This window comes from Pseudophryne corroboree, chromosome 4 (assembly GCF_028390025.1).
Source record: "Pseudophryne corroboree isolate aPseCor3 chromosome 4, aPseCor3.hap2, whole genome shotgun sequence".
NCBI classification, from domain to species: Eukaryota; Metazoa; Chordata; class Amphibia; order Anura; family Myobatrachidae; genus Pseudophryne; species Pseudophryne corroboree.
The window spans coordinates 73199950-73213854 of NC_086447.1; the positions used below are offsets into that span (position 1 = coordinate 73199950).

Here is a 13905-nt window from a genome sequence, read left to right on the forward strand (position 1 = left end):
CATTATGCCAACCCTTTTTAATGCCCTTATACACATAATTTCCCTTACACATATGCCACACATTGTTAATGCCCTTATACACATAATGACACACATAATGTCCCTTACACATATGCCATACATTATTAGTGCCCTTATGCACACAATGACACACATAGTGCCCCTTACACATATGTTACACATTATTAATGCCCTTATACACATAATGACACATGTAGTTCCTGGCGTGAGTAAACCGGCAGCTCTGCTAACGTCGGGTGCCTATTTTTTATGAAAATGCATCTTATTTGCATTGCTATGTGGCTAGGATGCACAAGCAGCTTCTGCTGATTAAAATGATATGTAGCATGCCTATATACTGTGTGCGACTGTGGCTGTATCTGCATACGAAATGCTACACTCAGAATATAGGCATGCCGCATATCATTTTAATCAGCAGAAGCTGCTTGTGCCCCTAGGCATACCAGATGCCCTAGGCAATTGCCTAGAGGGGCGGCTCTGCACAAATGCTAGTTCTGCCTCTGACCCTGTACCCCTTTCCCAGCACCATCATAGTGTTCACTCTAGGATTTTTTTAGGGCAGGGTGCTGATCATGGGGAGGGCAAATTTTTCATTCGGGAGGGCATATTTTTCATTCGAGAGGGCACATTTTGAAATTAGAAGGGCAAAATTAGGTACATACTATAATGCTTGGTGCTCCCATTCCTATAGGAGAAGGCATGGACAGCGTGCACCAAAAATTTAGGGGCGTTGTTTCATGGGGTAGGGGCGTGACCACATAATAGTACCAAATCACATTATACCACACAATAGTGCCGCTTATACACATTGCACCAGGTAGAACCTCCTATACACACTGCGCCAGGTAGAACACGTTATACACATTGCGTCAGGCAGAGCATGTTATACACATTGCGCCAGGCAGAGCACGTTATACACATTGCGCCAGAAAGAGCACGTTATACACATTGCGCCAGAAAGAGCACGTTACACACATTGCGCCAGGCAGAGCACGTTACACACATTGCGCCAGGCAGAGCACGTTATACACATTGCGCCAGGGAGAGAGCACTGAGGCACACTGCACCGGGGAGAGAGCACTGAGGCACACTGCACCAGGGAGAGAGCACTGAGGCACACTGCACCAGGGAGAGAGCACTGAGGCACACTGCACCAGGGAGAGAGCACTGAGGCACACTGCCCCAGGGACAGAGCACTGAAGCACACTGCACCAGGGAGAGAGCACTGAGGCACACTGCACCAGGGAGAGAGCACTGAGGCACACTGCACCGGGGAGAGAGCACTGAGGCACACTGCACCAGGGAGAGAGCACTGAGGCACACTGCACCAGGGAGAGAGCACTGAAGCACACTGCACCAGGGAGAGAGCACTGAGGCACACTGCACCGGGGAGAGAGCACTGAGGCACACTGCACCAGGGAGAGAGCACTGAGGCACACTGCACCAGGGAGAGAGCACTGAGGCACACTGCACCAGGGAGAGAGCACTGAGGCACACTGCACCAGGGAGAGAATACTGGGAGGGAGGGGAGGACGGGCACAGGGCAGATGCAGTGCGGCACTCACCGTTGCGGAGGAGGGCGCTGTGCCGGGTCAGCGGGGCCGTTCTCTTGATGCTGATGGTTTTGCCCAGGTCAGCGTGCAGCGCCATAGTGAGGGGAAATAAAACCATGCTGGAGGACTGGCGGGAGACATCGCAGGCTCTGATTGGCTGCTCCTCCCCACTGCACGCTGACCCAGTTTCCGCCTTCAGCTGAGAGCTATCGGTAAGGCAGGGGGAGGAGTAACATCGCGGCAGGGGGAGAAGTGGAAGTGAGAGCGCGGCTGGGACGGGGAGAAGTGACAGCGCGGCGGGGACGGGGAGAAGTGACAGCGCGGCGGGGACGGGGAGAAGGCAGTCCTTAGCAGGGCGGGCACAAACGGGCAGGGCGCATTCTGTCACTCAAAAAAGGGGCAGGGCGCAGCGCCCTGCAAAAGAAGCTTAGAGTGAACACTACCATCACCCCTCACCCATAGCAGGCCTCATTTTGGTGCTCCTACCCCCTATAATTTAAATAGGAACAGTGCGCACATTCAGTGCGCAGCCCAAAGTAATGCATTTCGTATGCAGATACAGCCGCAGTCACACAAAGTATATAGGAATGCTGCATATCATTTTAATCAGCAAAAGCTGCTTGTGCCCCTAGGCATTCCAAATGCCCTAGGCATTTGCCTAGTTTGCCTATGCCCAGGGCCAGCTCTGGGTACATGTAGCTTCATATAGTTAGAAATCTCATAGTTTTCATGTGGGATCAAGTTGCTCGGTGGATGGGGTGTTTGGCTGGGATGCAGCAGGTTGTGGGTTTGAGTCCTGGGTGTTGCAGTATATTAAAATGTGTTATTTAATAAGGGATATTGTGGCTGAATGGTGGCAAGCTCTCGGGTTGAGAGTATGAATGTGGTATACAGAGGATTTATGTCCAAATCCATTTTCTTGCATTGTTCTAGAAATGTGTGTGTATATGTCATGCCTCTTCCCTGCAAACCATGCACCTTATGTCCCTATTGGAAAAACAGGGGGGTGGGGGCAATTCTCTTTCTGGCACAGGGCACCAAAAAGTCTAGTTACGGCTCTGCTGAAGGACACATCAGTGATGCAACACATAATTATACCACACGTGTCCCAAAACATAATATGCCACACATCAGTGCCCGAATACATAATTATGTCACACATCAGTGTCCCCAATACATATGACACACATTAGTGTCCCCAATACATAATATGCCACACATCAGTGTCCCCAATACATAATATGCCACACATCAGTGTCCCCAATACATAATATGCCACACATCAGTGTCCCCAATACATAATATGCCACACGTCAGTGTCCCTAATACATAATATGCCACACATAGTGCCAATACATAATTATGCCACACATAAGTGCTTCAATTCATAATATGCCACATCAGTGCCCCAATACATAATTATGCCACACATCAGTGTCCCCAATACATATGACACACGTGTGCCAATACATAATCATGCTGCACATCAGTGTCCCAATACATATTCATGCCACACATCAGTATCCCAATACATAATTATGCCACACATCAGTGTCCCCAATACATATGACACACATGTGTCCCAATACATAATCATGCTGCACATCAGTGTCCCAATACATAATTATGCCACACATAAGTGCCCCAATACATAATTATGCCACACACAAGTGCCCCAATTCATAATATGCCACACATCAGTGCCCCAATACATAATTATGCCACATATAAGTGCCCCAATTCATAATATCTAAAACAAAATCACCAAGTAGGCGCACAATACCAATGATGTTGATAAAAACACAATTTATTAACATAAAACCAATGACAAACTGATTAAAAAACAGTTATGTTAATAAATTGTGTTTTTATCAACATCATTGGTATTGTGCGCCTACTTGGTGATTTTGTTTTAGTTGTTTTACTTTCAGGAGGCCGGCTACCTCCTTACCAAGTGGCTGCCATTATCAGTGCTATATTTGCACGACCCTGTTCAGCGCCTAAAAACCTTTCTTTCGTTCCAATTCATAATATGCCACACATAAGTGCCCCAATTCATAATATGCCCCACATCAGTGTCCCCAATACATAATATGCCACACATCAGTGCCCCAATACATAATATGTCACACACCAGTGACCCAATACATAATATGCCACACATCAGTGCCCCAATACATAATATGTCACACATCAGTGACCCAATACATAATGTGCCACGCATCAGTGCCCCAATGCATAATATGTCACACATCAGTGTTCCCCATACATAATATGCCACACATAAGTGTCCCAATACATAATATGCCACAGATCAGTGTCCCAATACATAATATGCCACACATCAGTGTCCCAATACATAATGTGCCACACATCAGTGTCCCAATACATAATATGCCACACATCAGTGTTCCCAGTCCCAGCATGTGTGAGGCTGCTTCCCATTGCGTCCGCAGTTAGAATGCTGACGCATCGGAACTAAAGTTGACCCCTGGCAGGTGGTAGGCTGGCATTTTGTATATCAGAGCGGCTGCGTGTGACGTCATGCAGCTGCCCCCGAAAACTGTCCTGGTCCACCCCTGCTCGGCTTTCCCCACCCCCAACACCACGTCGCCACCCCGCAAACGCCCGCAGCTGTCAATCACATTGCGCTCGCATCCATCGGGGCTGTGACCGCAATGTGCATGTCACGCACCGCAATGTGGCCGATGTGCATGCACAGTTTGTTTCCACCGACAAACCGCACTGTGGGCCGCGTTAGCGGCAGGGTCTGAATGACCCCTAATATAGAGACTATGGGCCTCATTCAGTAAGGATCGCAAATTTTGCTAATCAGCAGAATTTGCTATCCTTTTCCTAGCATGCTGGGGGATGCCCATTGCTGGACAAGGCTGCCTAGCATGCTGACCGGAGGCCCCCCCCCCCCCCATTGATGAAGCAGAAATTGCGATCGCCTCGCAATTTCTGCTTCATCATAAAAAGTATTGATGACTCCTGCCGGCGCAGCTTACTTGCGCCCGCAGGAGACCCGGGACCATCTCACCCATCGTGGCGGCTGTGTGTGATGTCACGCAGCCGCCGTGATCATGCCCCTGACACGGCCCCGTTCGTCCGCCTCCACCCCCCACCCCCGTTAATGAAGCGCTGCCCCTGCAGCGCTCCGTCTCCTCCCTGGAAATGGAGCGTTGCCCGCCTCTGCCTGATTGACAGGTAGAGCCGATCGCATTTTATGCACCCCCCACAGAAAGTGTGGGTGCATGCGCAGTACGGACACTGCACATGTGCCCGTGGGCCGACCGCAAAAATTCCAGTTGGATGGCGATTTGCGATCCAACCTAAATTAGGCCCTATATCCGCCACAGGTAGCATTTAGTACTTTTTCCAAAGTTTGGCATCTTATTTGCCTTGTAGCCACTTACTGTACACAAGGCACACTACACTAGTACTTCTGTCACAAAGGAATCGGTCGCAGCTTCCAACCATCAAATGTGACCTTAAAACTAATGTCTACATTGAATGCTACCACTCCTTCCCCTGTTCTCCAGCCTCTGCACCCCCCAAACTCTGTTTGCCTAACTCTTCCCCAATTTGACATTCGAAAATCACAGCGCACCATCAAAACTGCTGAAAAGAAAAATCCAGTGGTTTGGAGGCGAAAACTGCCAGTAATGTGTGGCTAGGATCACTGCACAAACTACGTGTCAGCAAATTTCCTCTTAATGTTGAAAAGAAATTTCACTTACTGTAAGAGATATAAACTTATTTTATACGGTCTTATATCCTTCTTCCTATTCATGCATAAATGCTGTTTCAGATGAGCACATACTGTATACTGTACTTTAAGTATTTTTTTAAATGTCCCAGCACATCACTTATTGGGGGTCATTCTGAGTTGATCGCACGTAGCAACTTTTTGCTGCTCGTGCGATCAATTAGACGCCACCTATGGGGCATGGATGCGATCGCTTGTGCAGCCCTGCTATGCTAAAAAAGTTTTGTGCAGAACAAGACTAGCCCTGCAGTTACTTACCCTGTGCGATGGATCCAGCGATGAAGGTCCCGGAATTGACGTCAGACAACTGCCCTCCAAACGCCTGGACACGCCTGCGTTCAGATCTCCACACCCGGAAAACAGTGAGTATCCGCCCTGTAACGCCTTCCCGCTGTTAATCTTCTTGCAATCGCGCTAGCGATCACTTTCTTCTCTCTTCTGGTCGTTGCCCGGTGACGGCTGTCGCTGGGCAATGGCGCGCATGCGCATTATGGGCACCGTACATGCGCAGTTCCGACCCGTTCACACCGCAGCGAAGAACCGCTGCGTGCAAACAGGTCGGAATGCCCCCCCTTGCACGGAATAAATCAGCAATGTCACAAAGTAGCTCAAAATTTAATATTATTAATTGATTGTTCCATGGGGTTCATTCCGAGTTGATCGCTAGCTGTCGTTGTTCACTGCGCAGCAATCAGGCTAAAAATCTGCACTTCTGCGCATGTTTATGGTGCGCACTGCGCACGCGCGTCGTACTTTCACAAAAGCCAATGTAGTTTTACACAAGCTCTAGCGACGCTTTTCAGTCGCACTGCTGATCGTTGAGTGATTGACAGAAAGTGGGTGATTCTGGGTGGTAACTGACCGTTTTCGGGGAGTGTGTGTAAAAACGCAGGCGTGCCAGAGAAAAACGCAGGAGTGGCTGGGGAAACGGGGGAGTGGCTGGCTGAACGCAGGGCGTGTTTGTGACGTCAAAACAGGAACTAAATAGTCTGAAGTTATGGCAAGGTAGGAGTCTGCAGCTACTCTGAAACTGCACAATTTATTTTTGTAGCAATGCTGCGATCCTTTAGTTCGCACTTCTGCTAAGCTAAAATACACTCCCAGAGGGCGGCGGCTTAGCGTTTGTACTGCTGCTAAAAGCAGCTAGCGAGCGAACAACTCAGAATGACCCCCTATGTCCGGTAGGAGTCACCCAAGCAGACAGTACTGGTAATCAAAGCAAACATACAGTATTGAGGTTTGGCGGACGGTACAACATAGTAACATGATGGAAAAAGGTAATACTTGAACGCACAATGCAACGCACTTGCTACATCTGTATTTTGAATAGTAAGTCAAACATAATAACAAATATTATCTATAAAAAAAGATTGCAAACTGCCTTATACACTCACCAATGTTATTCCTCAATGAAGTGACCGCAATTGGAAACGCCACTGTGATATTTGACGTGGCCCAGCCTCTTTCACGATCGAGACATTGGATTCCATATCTCCCAGCTGGAAGATTAGAGACAGAGCATTGGATCGCGGACGTGTTTCCATAAACGTTGGTGCAATTGTAATCTCCAACTGTGATGTGCACATGGTCTATGGCTGTGACTCCTGAGACATCCAACACAAGCACAGAATCCCTTTCCAAGACAGTATGCACCACCGGTGTGTATAGTTCTTCCAAATAGACGTTACCGGTGGTGTAGTTGTAATTATCCACTTGTATTATTACACTCAGAGTTCCGTTTCCTGGTGGAACCATACATTTGATCATGGTGTAGTTAGCAGTAGTTATAACACAGTGGCGGAGATGTCCTACCAGGACTATGGTGGAGTTACGTCCTTGTAGACCTACTCCTTCGATTGTTAAACAGCCACCCCCATTATTACCAAAATTCAGAGGATACATCTTTGTTATCTGTGGGGCTATTGAAAAATGAAAGGGTTTCAGTAATAGGCATATATCTCCATCTCCAGCAGATGGAAACCTCACTGTATGATTCCCAGGAGTCATCGAGTCTTCGAGGTGACATCTGACCATCGTCTCATTCCAAGAGGCCACCCTGCATTCTAGGCTTCTGTCTACAACAATTTGCAGCCTCTCGTTTAACCGTTGACCAAGAACGTAGAGAACAAAGGTTGTCCTTTCTAGACTGGCCAGAATTTCATTAACCACAGGGCTCTGATCTGGAACCATGCGGAAAGTACAGTTTCTTTCGCAGATTCCAGGAACACCATTAATAATGACCGCAACATGAACATAAACGGGGAATGATATATTCTGGTTGTTGTTAACCTTGAGTGCACATTTAATTGCGGTACTATTCACACTTACAACAGAGCAAGCATAATCGCGTGTTAGGGTTACGGTTGTCGTGTTTTTAGTGGATGCATAAAAAGATCCAAATATTGTGAGAACGGTTCCACCACACAATGGGCCTTCTTCAGGAGAAAATGAGGATACAGTATGTACAATCTCGAATGTCTGCTCCTCCGATGTGATGTTAGCAAATCCAAGCTTATCACTGTAGACATTTATACGGTATTTCCCAACAATAAAATTATGGAGAGGTATTACAAAGCCAGAGTGCTGTAGTTCTGTATAGTTTGTTTTATACTCCATCCCGCGCTGTACATTTTTAAAGAGAATGACTGAGTTTGTAGCATTGAGTCCTGCAAGGAGCAACCACAAGCTGCCGTTTTCTATAGCCCAAGTCAAATTTGAGACCGTTGGCGTGAAGTCTCTATGGTAAGCAAAGACAAGGCCACTGGTGTTTATTGAGTCTGGAATTTCCTTCTCAGATGATATATTTGCAATTGAAAGCTTGAGAGGGACAGTCATGTTTTCTTCGTCTGAGCTATAATAGAGGTACGGTGGTGTCTGGCACTCAATTACGTCTTCAGTGGATGATAGGAGTCTACAGGGTTGTCCTCCAACAGTTACTGAAATGAGTGACGTATTGGAACTAAATCCTTTACCGAAGATGCTGATAACAGTCCCACCTAAAAACAGACACAAAAACGCCACGTTTATATATGAATGGACTTGGTCAGTTTTTTCACCTTCTGCACTACATACAGTATCTGTTCAGTTTAGAAGAATGGAATGACGATGAAGGCCATTAGCGATATCTCTGTATACTGTATGTGCAATTGCAGATTAAGGAGTCTATTCATGAAGCAGTGAAAAGAGTGGAGACGTGAGCCTGTGGAGAAGTTACCCATGGGGACCAATCAGCTGCTCTGTATAATTTTATAGTATGCAAATTATAAATGTTACGTCAATGCTGATTGGTTGCCATGGGCAACTTCTCCACTAGCTCACTTCTCCACACTTTTCACTGCTTCATGAATAGACCCCTAAGGGGTCTATTTATAAGCCTTGGTTGGAGATAAAGTAGCAGCCAATCAGCTTCCTAGCTGTCATGTCACAGGCTGGGTTTGAAAAATGACAGTTAGGAGCTGGTTGGCTGGTACTTTATCTCCAGCCACTTTATCTCCGACCAAGGCTTAGTAAATAGACTCCAAAGTGGAGAGACATAAAGTACTAACTAATCAGCACCTAACCGACAGCATTCGAATGCTGACGCTCTGTGCAGTGTGCGCACGTGCGGAAGCCGCACTGCACGTTCACACACTGTGAGATGCAACGGCATCTTACATATGCGAATGCCTCAGCCAATCATTAGGGATTTTAAAAATGACAGTTGGGAGCTGATTGGCTGGTGCGTTATCACCTTGCACTTATCACTGCTTTATCCCTTTTCCAGGTTATTACATCTGCCCCTGTGTTTGAAAAATAAGTATGACATGTTGGAGCCGACTGTTGCCACTTTATCTCTCTCCACTTTTTCTCTCTGCAAGCATTGATACATCACCCCATTTCTCAGGAAATACCGCTTGGTTTACCCTAATTTATAAATGAATTAAGTTTTGCATATTTGAAGTATTTTATTTGACGTTGCTTGCAGCTTGCCTAGAAGTACGCTGTGCCATAAAAACTGAACTGTAAAGTGCTTGTGCCTCATTATACGTGTAAGGACCTGATCACACTCACCACAAAGATGGCAGAACATCCAATTCCTCTGACAGGGAGAAACAGGCAATGTGTCCTCTCTGTAAAGGAGGAGCCCTCTCTCCCCCTTGATCTCAGTTAAACAATTCCAACATGGAATCTCATTACTGCACTTCAGTGCACAAGCAGGTATGCTGATAGTGTGTAACCTGCACTTAGCAAGCACAATGCTTCATCAGGCCAACTCCTTCCATTGGCAGCAGGGCCAGATTAACAATGGGGTGGATGGAGCAAAAGCTCCAGGCCCCATATAAAAATAGGCCCATCACCATGACAGCATGATGATGTTTAATTGCCCAGCTGGTCACATGGTTGCCATAAATGAAAACAATTTAAATAAAAATGTTAATTTCCTTACAAAGTGATGCTGTTGTTCTACTTTTATGTCTTTTGGGAGACATTGGGGCTTATAGTGTAGGGAGTGTACACGCCCAAATGTCACTGGCCACACCCACATAACATTAGTCACACCTCCTCAACTTCTCACAATAGGCCCTTGATCATTTTCAGCACCAGGCCCGTGTGGACCTTAATCTGGACCTGATCGGCAGGTGCAATGGTTTGCAGAGTTGCGGCTGTATTACTGGTAGCCGAGATCCCGGCAGTCAGCATCCAGGTGGCAGTATGATGGCGGGGTGGGGGGGGGGGGGGAGCGCAACAAAGCCCCTTGCAGGCTCGGACAATAGGACCTATAATCAGACTGCATGAATGGGGGTTAATACTTTATGTAGCAGAATAAACCCATAAATGATTTCCCCAAGAGTTTTCTTCACCAGAGATCGTTCATGCAGAAAGATTTAGAGATTGGCCTACCTAGAGGATGGCAGAGGTCGTACTGACCTGGCGAGCGGTAAGGTGATAACCCAAACCGGCTCGGCCCATTGTATATCCATATACTGTATACTGTATACAGGAATCATAAACAGACGAAAAACGAAGTCAAGGGTAGTATATATACTTGTATATATTAAAAAACAAACATAAAAAGAAACCACTGCACTGCAATAGCTGCATAGTATGGACAATCAAATGAACTGTGTAGCTAAGGTACTGTAAGAATGATTGCTGAAATGAAAACGGTGCAATTACCCATGAAGGAGCCGCAGCACGGTTCCAGGCGGAACATTTCCAGGATGTACCGGACAGTCGGCTGGAACCTGTGAAACGATAAGGGGCACATGTGAAAAGTTCTCTCAGATAACTTTATTGCCTTCCTGTGAATAATAATTGCATCTGGAAATGTGATGTCACTTTTCCTGCCGGTCACGTTGCTTCTTGCAAAAACAGCGCCCTTGCCAGCAGCGACACAGCTCGCAGCCTTCCACGGGATACTCTTTTCATCATCGGCTCAAACAGCTTTTCAAAGCTGATGAATTCCAACAATTATTCGGACGACGTTAGAGAGGATAATTAGGAGCATGAAAGCGTTACGCCGACACTAAGTCCATATGAACTTGACAAAGCAAATGAGATATATGCAACGGTGAAGAGACCGAGGCTGTATTTTAATGGTCTTATGGTACTTTGAAACATAACATATGAGGCACAATAAGCATTTACTAAACAACAATACGAGTTCATCTTATGGAAGCATTACAGCTACAGACAAATAGCGCCATTTGGCCCGATTCAGACTTTGCTACCAAGCTGCGTCGTGCGTATCACTGGAGATTTTTTCACAAAGTATGCATCTTATCTTTATATAATGCTACAATAGTGCAATGCACAGCCACCTCAGACGCTGGCACTGCACGCTGCTGCTGCTGTGGTGCAAATCGGTCCGTTACTAGTGACTCATGTCACGCTTTGCGTCATGCATCATTGTGCTTAATCAGCAACGTTATGCCATTTCCTTTCTTGCAAAAGTACTAAACTAGTGTGCTTGGTACCAGGGGAGTATTAGAGGCCGAAGGGGCACGTGTGCAGCAGGCCAGCTCCTCTGAGTAGCAGGCCCCTCCCCCAGCCCCCCTCTTAACTTGTGCTAGCAAGCGGATCCCTCCTTCTCCGCAGCGTCATCTTCACAGTAATTTTTAGGAAGATGATGCATGCGCACAAGGGGTCAAAGGCTCTGGCATAGTTCGAGAGTACCTGCTTTCACTGTGTGGTTCCATCTTCCTAGAGATATCACTGGGAATATCACAGGAACGTCTTAACAGAGGAGGGGGCCCGTGTTCCACCCCCCCTTGGGTGGGCCCCCTCCTTTGCATGGCGCAGTAGTCTCCGGCATCGTGCAACCAAATTCACTACTGCAACCAAAGTCTCCGGCAACCAAATTCACTACTGCGTATGCATGGCGGCCATTTTGAAGGAGTTTTTCACAGCGGCTGCAGCGCCTCTACGCTGGACTCTGGAGAGGTATTAAAATATGGGTGCAATGTGTGCGGTGTGGGCCCCCCTGGACCAGGGAGCCTGTTTGCACCGGGGTGTGGATTATTGCGTCGACAGTTTCTAGGTCGACAATGTTTGAGTCGACCACTATAGGTCGACAGGCACTAGGTCGACAGGGTTGAAAAGTCGACAGGGGTTCTAGGTCGACATGGTTTAGGTTGACAGTTTAAAAGGTCGCCATGAGTTTTTCATGTTTTTTTGGTGTTGTTTTCTCCGTACAGTGACGGGGATCCCCAATTAGTGCACCGTGTCCCCTCGCATGGCTTGCTTCGCTCACCATGCTTCGGGCAAGGTGCCTCGCTGCGCTCGGCACAGGTTACCGTTCCAATCGTAGTCCATGTGGATTGTTAAGTCTGAAAATGTTCAAGAAAAGAAAAAATTTTTGAAAAACTCATGTCGACCTTTTGACCTGTCGACCTAGAACATGTTGACCTAGAAACCATGTCAACCTTGAAACCCTGTTGACCTAGTGACTGTCGACCTATAGTGGTCGACCTAAACATTGTCGACTTAGACAGTGTTGATCTTCAGACCGGATCCCGTGCACCGCACGGGTGTAGTATGTTATGTCAGCGGTCGGGCTCCCGGCGGCCAGCATACAGACGCCGGAATCACGGCCGCCGGCATACCAACAGCTGGGTGAGCGCAAATGAGCTCCTTGCGGGCTCACTGCGCTCACCACGCTGCGGGCATGGTGGTGCGCTACGTGCGCCATGCTATCTATTCTCCCTCCAGGGGGGGCGTGGACCCCCAAGAGGGAGAAAAGCTGTCGGTATGCCGGTGGTTGGGATTCCGGCTATGGTATGCTGGTCGTCGGAAGCCCGGCCACCGGAAAACTGAAGACTACCCCACCGCACACCTTACACCCATTATAGAAACGCAAATGGTGCTGCACAGGAGGGACACGCTTGGTGTCCGACGGTAAGTATACTCTTATGGCACCTATTATAATAAATATGCCTATGTCTGGTACACTATGTAAAAAAATAAGAATTTACTTACCGATAATTCTATTTCTCGTAGTCCGTAGTGGATGCTGGGGACTCCGTCAGGACCATGGGGATTAGCGGCTCCGCAGGAGACAGGGCACAAAAGTAAAAGCTTTAGGATCAGGTGGTGTGCACTGGCTCCTCCCCCTATGACCCTCCTCCAAGCCTCAGTTAGGATACTGTGCCCGGACGAGCGTACACAATAAGGAAGGATTTTGAATCCCGGGTAAGACTCATACCAGCCACACCAATCACACTGTACAACCTGTGATCTGAACCCAGTTAACAGCATGATAACAGCGGAGCATCTGAAAAGATGGCTCACAACAATAATAACCCGATTTTTGTAACAATAACTATGTACAAGTATTGCAGACAATCCGCACTTGGGATGGGCGCCCAGCATCCACTACGGACTACGAGAAATAGAATTATCGGTAAGTAAATTCTTATTTTCTCTGACGTCCTAAGTGGATGCTGGGGACTCCGTCAGGACCATGGGGATTATACCAAAGCTCCCAAACGGGCGGGAGAGTGCGGATGACTCTGCAGCACCGAATGAGAGAACTCCAGGTCCTCCTCAGTCAGGGTGTGCCCCTGACCAAGTATCAGCTCGGCAAAGTTGTAAAGCCGAGACCCCTCGGGCAGCCGCCCAAGATGAGCCCACCTTCCTTGTGGAATGGGCATTTACATATTTTGGCTGTGGCAGGCCTGCCACAGAATGTGCAAGCTGAATTGTACTACACATCCAACTAGCAATCGTCTGCTTAGAAGCAAGAGCACCCAGTTTGTTGGGTGCATACAGGATAACAGCAAGTCAGTTTTCCTGACTCCAGCCGTCCTGGAAACTATATTTTCAGGGCCCTGACAACATCTAGCAACTTGGAGTCCTCCAAGTCCCTAGTAGCCGCAGGTACCACAATAAGCTGGTTCGGGTGAAACACTGACACCACCTTAGGGAGAAACTGGGGATGAGTCCGCAGCTCTGCCCTGTCCGAATGGACAATCAGATATGGGCTTTTTTGAGACAAACGCCGCCAATTCTGACACTCGCCTGGCCGAGGCCAGGGCCAACAGCATGGTCACTTTCCCTGTGAGATATTTCAAATCCACA

The 13905-nt window shown here is 47.6% G+C and overlaps 1 protein-coding gene across 1 annotated transcript in view; it reads right to left on the minus strand.

Moving 5' to 3' along the window:
- The window catches only part of PKHD1 (PKHD1 ciliary IPT domain containing fibrocystin/polyductin), a 985750-nt gene that overhangs the window by 844802 nt on the left and 127043 nt on the right, over positions 1-13905 (minus strand). The window contains exons 30-31 of the mRNA XM_063919219.1: positions 10504-10571; positions 6741-8342 (exon numbers count right to left, since the gene is read on the minus strand). Coding sequence (XP_063775289.1) covers positions 6741-8342; positions 10504-10571 — 1670 coding nt within the window. The remainder of the gene's footprint in view (positions 1-6740; positions 8343-10503; positions 10572-13905) is intronic.